The following is a 7,843-nucleotide window of genomic DNA, read 5'->3' on the forward strand; positions in this document are numbered from 1 at the left end:
GAACTCAGCTAGCATCTGACCTGACTCAGGGCCATGAGTTATGAGCATGTCTGTCCCCTCCTGAGATCCTTTCCACACCACATACTAGTGATTCTCGAGTTCTGACTCCATGAAGGTAAAGCATAGAGAAGGGGAACTTATAGAGGAAGAAACTCAGCCTTGTAGTCCATTGAGTAGCAAGTCAGGCCCAGTATCATTGTTAATTGCTTCTTGACATCATATATTTCTTGCAAAACTTAGAAGGAGAGTAAGTGCAATTATCCTATAACATCAGGGTCACGAGGTTAGATATCTAAGAAAGACAGGTGACTGAGGCGTGAGCTCCTAAGGTTTCGGGGATTTTGGACTAACCACTCTCTTCCATTTGTACAAAGTTCTCTTTACTAAAACCTTCCACCCACCTCACTGGGTCACAACCAGATCTCCCTGGCTGACCCCCTTCATAGGAATCTCTTTGGTGCACAACATGTAATGGCTCAGATGCTTCCACATCAGCAATTCAGCTTGCTGTTTATGCTTAACTTTGATGTCTGGGGCATTTCTTGCACATGGAAATGCAGGACTCCAGAGCAGCTAAGGACACCTTCAGACTCAGGTTGCTGGGATTGAAATGTGATTTCTGGTGCTTTCTAAATGTGTGACACCAAGCAAATTATTTCTCTCTGTCCTCAGTTTACTGGTAAAAGCGGTTTGAAAGTGAAAATCTCATAGGTTATTTGAAAACTTAAGTAAGATTAGAATTTTGCATGCAAAGCTCTCAGAATAAGTGTTTGACATGTGGTTAGGGGTTAACAAACATTACCTGTTATTATTACTCAGAGATGTGATGGGGCAAAAAATGCAAAATGCTATTTATCACAAATATTTTTCCCATTTGGACTCATTCTTGCAAAACACAACCTTGCTTTTTAATATTTTGGAAGGTTCTGTTGAATTTAGTTGAGGTTGTTGATCGACTTGAACTGTCAGCTAGATGCTGAGTTGTTCTGGCGGGGGTGGTGCTCACGGTGGTCGCATGCATTTTCTTTGGGTTTGGTGGTACAGGGGTGCCACTTCTTTGCAGATCAGCAGCAATAAATCATTGTGACCACTTCTGTGAATATGTCCTCTCCTCTCAAAAAAACCCTTGAAACTAACCAGAATGACTTCTCCTAGGTGCCCTGCAGCTGCAGCTCACGACCACCTCTGCCTATTACACCTACCTCTTACTCCTCCTCCTGAGCGCAGTCTACTTTGTTGTCATCATTTCCTGTGTGTTTAGGAGAACAGGCGTCTGCTGTGACGGGAAGATCTCGTGACGGGGGGTGGCTACCGAGAGGTCAACTTTCCTTCGCCATCTACAGTCCCAGAAATTCTCTGCTTGCCTTTTGGTTTGGGTTATCTCAGTTCAGATGTGTATTTATCTCTGATGTCATAATTGTCCCACCCCCAAGTCCTTTCAACTCCTGAGCGCACACTGTGGGCAGCTCCCTGTCTCCTCCCTCAGCACCTCCACCCAGACCACAACCCTGACCCTCCCTGTCACACACCCTGGAGAAGTCAGCTTTGCTGCTCGAATTCTGTACTTAGATTTTCATAACATGCACAATAAATACAAAAGAATCACAAGCCCCCTTGTGTCTGTGTACTTTAATTTCATGGAATCTAACCAAGGTGAGAAACAGCATGACAATCAAGCTACCAAATTCAGCGCTGATTGTAATAGTGGTCAACACCACGTTTCTAGGTCTTTCACTGAGATGGTGGTTATGGTGCTTTCTCCGGGGCACCGGCTCCAAGATGACCGGTGGAGCCGGTCCAAGAGGAGCCAAACAAAGGTGCCCGTGTTCCTTCTCTTTCAGAGTCACCAGATGCAGAATCGTTGGTCTGGGGCTTTCGGATAGTGACAATATAACACCCAGCATGCCTTGCACTGTGTGTGCTCAGATCTGTGCTAGGGTCTCACAGGCCTGACTCCAGGTCCTCGTGTTAACCCTGATGAGACCCGCACCAACACCAGGGGAGCCTCGGGCAGAGGATGAAGCATGCAGACTCTGACCCCTGACGGCCTGGGTTTGAACCCTGGGTCTGTGTTAGCACTTGTGTGATCTCAGACAGCTCTCTGAGCTCTCTGTGTCATCATTTCCTCATTGGTGTAATGAATTCACAGAGGCCTGTCTCCTGGAGTGTGATGGTTAGCTGAGTCCATGAGGCCTGGTCCAAGCAAGTTCTCAACAACATTAGTACCTACTGTCGGGACAGATTCCACACATACACAAATGCACTGAGATTCATTGCTAAGCTTACTTCCCCACAAAGAAATTAGATGTAGATGGAACAGAGACTCCGTTTCTACTGTTCATCAGGTAATCCCTTAATCATTGAAGAACCCCTGGAAGAAGCAACAGTTAAAGTTCTCAGTTTATAGGCTGGAGAGGTTAAGTTGTCTGTTCCTGATCGCTGTTTTGTAAATAAGAGTCCTTCAGGTTTTTCTGAACCTGGAGCTCACATTTTGTAATCTAATATCACATGGCTTTCCCTTGATTCACTTTCTGCTGGGAAAAAACAAACTACAACAGGACAAAACACACACTGCTCTTTCCTAAAGGCTTCCTCCAAGGATTCAGAGAGAATTTTCTTAAGAGTTTGTGGTTGCATCTGTCTTTTTCTTACGTACATACTCTGGTCTCAACATATCTACTTCCTTGGATGTCAACATGGTGGAAATCCTGCCTTATTCTATATGTGTGTGGTTTTACAGCTTCTTTTTGTTTTCTGCTGAAATGTTTGTTCGTGTCTTTCAACCATTTTTCCTATTGAGTAATAATATTAATAAACAGGACACTCATTATATGTATTTCTGTGTATTTCTGTAAGTACAGACATAAAACAAAAAGTTAAACTCATGGTAGAAGGAAGAAAAATAAGCTAGTGCACATTTTCTATTTTCTCTAATGAATCCTTTTAAAGGAAAATTTTTATGTATTAGAATTGAAACACTGTCTTATTTAAAATTGGAAAAGCTTTTTGTTTGTTTCTTTGTGTATAATTGGCTTCAGTGTGTATGAACCAAGTTCTTAGGAAATTAAACAAAGGTTCCCAATTGAAAACAAAAAGAGACCAACCAGATAAACAATGGTGGTTTAGTTGCTAAGTCTTGTCCAACTCTTGCGACGCCATGGACCGTAGCCTACAGGGCTCTTCTGTGCATGGGATTCTCCAGGCAAGAATACTGGAGTGGGTTGCTATTTCCTTCTCCAGGGAATCTTCCCACCCAGGAATCGAACCCTGGGTCTCCTGCATTGCAGGCAGATTCTTTACAGACTGAGCTATGAGGGAAGCCCTTAGATTGAGCCCTTCATTCCTGTTAATTTGACCAGTCCTCTTTAGATAAAATACATTGCCCTCATCTTAGACATTTGGAAATATTTATTCAATGGGAAGAAATAATGTAGTAAGTACAGAAGCCAAGAGGGGAAACCTGCCTCTTTAGGGTGCAAGTATCTTTTCAGATTCTGGTTTTCTCCAGATATACACCCATGAGTGGGATTGCTGGATCATATGGTAGTTTTATTGCAACGTGGATGGATCTGGAGATTATCATACCAAGAGAGGTAAATCAGCCAGAGAAAGACACATATCATACAACAAATATGGAATGTAAAAAAAATTATACAAATAAACTTATATTTAAAAAAAATAATGGATTCACAGACTTAGAAAACATTTTTATGGTTACCTAAGGGGAAAAGTTGGGGGAGGGATATATTAGGAGTTTAGGATTAACATATACAAACTGCTAAATATAAAACAGATGATCAACAAGGACCTACAGCACAGCACAAAGAACTCTGCTCAATATTCTGTGATAACTTATATGAGAAAAGAATCTGAAGAAGAATGGATATATGTATATGCATAACTGGATCACTTTACTGTACACATGAAACTAACACAGCATTATAAATCAACTATACACTACTATAAAATAAAGATTAAATTTAAAAAGGAAGCAATAAAAATTTTAACAAGGGGAAATTTGCAAATCTCTGAAAAGTTTTGTGCAGCTGATTTCCCAGCCAGGACCATACTGGACAGCGTCTCCTGTGGTCTCCAGCTTCCTGCCCCTCTCGCCCTGGGAGGGGGGGAGAGGGGAGGGCAGTGGGGCTGGGGTGGCAGCCTGAGTGGCAGCAGGAGGGCGCTGGTGTGGCTGATGGGGTTTCATTCTCTCCGGCTTCCGTTTTGTTCACATGCTCAAAACCACATTTTGGTTGATTTGTGGAAACTGTTTAAAGTCAAACAGGCCCTACTGGTTGAGACTGTATAAGGGGTAGCTGAGGTGTCAAAAAATATATAAGCACAGTTAAACCACAACCAACTTTGCTCACTTTCAAAAGGTCGCAGCTAATGGAAGAAAAGATCTCTCTACTCAGGCATGTAATTGTTATCAAACACACTAGGCTGTGGGTCATGGTTCCCCATTACGGAAGTATACGCAAGTGCATACTCAGTTGCTTCAGGCGTGTTTGACTCTGCGACCCTATGGACTGCAGCCTGCCAGACTCCTCTGTCCTTGGGGATTCTCCAGGCAAGAATACTGGAGTGGGTTGCCATGCCCTCCTCCAGGGGATCTTCCTGACCCAGGGATCGAATCCAAGTCTCCTGTGTCTCCTGCACTGCAGGCAGATTCTTTACCACTGAGCCACCAGGGATGCCCATTTAAATATACAGTTCCTCCAATTAGCTCCTAAGTGAGTTGGGAAACTTATGCCCAGAACGTTCAGATGCTGTACCTTCGACCACGCCCTTGACCCTGAAAGAAAGAGCAGACAGGACTCCTTGCAGCACTGTCATCCCTGATGTTCCACCAGCCACCTGTGGTCTTCCCTGATCTGCGACTTACTGAGGCTGCCACATCTTGATTCATTTTCTCAGTGAAGATGGGGTACCACAAAACCTGATCCCTGAACCAAGCTGTGTGGACACATGTGAGATGCTTTCTTCCTCATAAGAACAGATATGGAGGTGCTGACCTCATCTGTGCAATGGAATCTCAATACACTGAGACATCTATGTCCCACCAAAAGGGCAAAATGACTTCAGAGTCAACCCTAGCAAGGCTGACTAGGGGCACTAACATCAGATGACAGTGTGATGAGTGAATAGCAGAGGGTTGCTCAGCAACATAAGCGTGAAGAGCAGCTCTCCCCCAACCCAGCAGGTCCAGAGGAGGAGTCCAGGCCCTGCACTCCATCCATTCAGCCCCAGAGGGAAGCAGGGCTCCATGGCTAAGGTCAAGGCTTCAGCTCGCACAGTCTGACCTCACCGCACATTCAAGTCACATCCTTATTCCTCTTGTCTCTTGTTTGACCATATTTTCTATTAGGTAACTATATTAACAAGTATGACCCTCATTTCTATGTGTGTTTGTGCATTTCTATCAAAAGCATAGGCATAAAATAATGTTCAATTCATAGTACGAGTGATAAAAATAAATGATTGTATATTTTTTCTATTTTCTCTAATGGATCCTTTTAAAGGAAAATCTGAGAGCCAACATCTGGGGTCTTTGTCCTCCTAGGAGGACAGGCCGCATCCTTCCCGTCCAGCCTGAGCATCGGGGAAGAGCTTCTTCTCAGATTAAAGTCACACACTGATGTCCAACTCAGGCCCCAGCTATGGTCGTGGTATAGACGCAGGTCCACTCCTGACACAGGATATTCTCATTGTGATGACAGCACTGAAGGCTTGAGGCTTTAGTCCATGGCTGGACTCTGGAGCTCCCTGTCTGCTTCTTTCCTTATAAGAAGCTCCCTTGGTGAGGCCCCAGGCTCCCAGGGGGTCTCCACTGTAACCTCTATTCTGTGGCCCAGTCTTAGACCAAGCACGGATGGAGCCAATTAGATTTAAGTGGCCAGTTTCCACCCAAACCAGCATGATTTCCATCAGACACAGTTCAATTTTTCTTGAATGACAATGAATAATGAAAGGAAACTGACAGATAACACTGTCTTCCTATGAAGCATTGAGTTGAATGTTCCTGTTTAACACAACAACTCATAATATAATTGAGTTCATTTTAATTCAAACTAGCTAAACACAAGGGAGAATGATTACATAGAGTTGGTTCCAAATAAGATAACTCAGACAATTTTAGGTGATATGTCAAGAGAAAGCGATTATTTCATGATACATAATACAAAATGGTATTTTTTAAATATGTATTCACAACTCATCTTGTCTTCCTGTTGTAATTCTAACACTTAAAGCCAAATACATAATGCAAAACAAGAAAAATAAAACTGATCGTTTTGATATATTCAGTTTTATTACCTTTTACAATTGTACATACATTGCATGTTCATGAGCTAAAAAATAGAAGAGAAATGTCAGATGTTGAAAAAACACTAAAGAAATCTAAGACATGAAACAAAAATTCCATTCTGCAAACCAAAATAGAGATATTGCTTACAGTGTAATGCCATTCCAATATATTAAGAGGTCTTTTGGTTAAAAAGACAACACAAGACTTTTCTGTAACTTTGCATTAAGAGATCAGACTCAGTCTCACTGAATATAGGGGATGCAAGGTTTCCCTGGTGGCTCAAATGGAAGAAGCCACCTGCAATGAGAGAGACCTGGGTTCTATCCCTGGGTTGGGAAGATTCTCTGGAGAAGAGAATGGCTATCCACCGCAATATTCTTGCCTGGAAAATTCCATGGCCAGAGGAGCCTGTCAGGCTACCGTCCATGGGGTCACAAAGAGTTCAACATGACCGAATGACTTTCATTTACGTCATGACACTATCGTATGAGCCATGGGCAGGCAACACTTTAATGTATGTGAATATGATACCATGTCTGTGACATAACACAGTAAATAAATTCTTCATTAGCCATTCAATAACATCAGCAGTGGGTGTCTTCATTTCAACTTTCAAAAAAGGAGACCCCATATGATGACTTTCAATGAAGGGTATTTTCATGCAGAAAAAGACAGAAGACATCAAATATTGGAAGTGTAACATGAAAGGGCACAAGCTGGAATCAAGAGTCCCAGGAGAAATATCAATAACCTCAGATATACAGATGACACCACCCTTATGGCAGAAAGTGAAGAAGAACTCAAAAGCCTCTGGATGAAAGTGAAAGAGGAGAGTGAAAAAGTTGGCCTAAAGCTCAACATTCAGAAAATGAAGATCATGGCATCCAGTCCCATCACTTCATGGGAAATAGATGGGGAATCAGTGGAAACAGTGTCAGACTTTATTTTGGGGGGCTCCAAAATCATTGCAGATGGTGACTGCAGCCATGAAATTAAAAGATGCTTACTCCTTGAAAGAAAAGTTATGACCAACTTAGACAGCATATTCAAAAGCAGAGACATTACTTTGCCAACTAAGGTCCATCTAGTCAAGGCTATGGTTTTTCCTGTGGACATGTATGGATGTGAGAGTTGGACTGTGAAGAAGGCTGAGCACCGAAGAATTGATGCTTTTGAACTGTGGTGTTGGAGAAGACTCTTGAGAGTCTCTTGGACTGCAAGGAGATCCAGCCAGTCCATTCTGAAGCAGATCAGCCCTGGGATTTCTTTGGAAGGAATGATGCGAATGCTGAAACTCCAGTACTTTGGCCACCTCATGCGAAGAGTTGAGTCGTTGGAAAAGACTCTGACGCTGGGAGGGATTGGAGGCAGGAGGAGAAGGGGACAACAGAGGATGAAATGGCTGGATGGCATCACTGACTCGATGGACGTGAGTCTGGGTGAACTCCGGGAGTTCGTGATGGACAAGGAGGCTTGGCGTGCTGCCATTCATGAGGTCTCAAAGAGTAGGACACGACTGAGCGACTGAACTGAACTCAA

General features: G+C 43.1%; 1 gene segment (V, D, J or C); it reads left to right on the forward strand.

Annotated features, from left to right (window-relative positions):
• Positions 1 to 1,603, forward strand: part of LOC108635902 — a 17,596-nt gene extending 15,993 nt beyond the window's left edge. Inside the window, 1 exon segment of the C gene segment in view lies at positions 1,147 to 1,603. Coding sequence covers positions 1,147 to 1,298 — 152 coding nt within the window.

The sequence above is a fragment of the Capra hircus genome, chromosome 4 (assembly GCF_001704415.2).
Source record: "Capra hircus breed San Clemente chromosome 4, ASM170441v1, whole genome shotgun sequence".
Classification (NCBI taxonomy): domain Eukaryota; kingdom Metazoa; phylum Chordata; class Mammalia; order Artiodactyla; family Bovidae; genus Capra; species Capra hircus.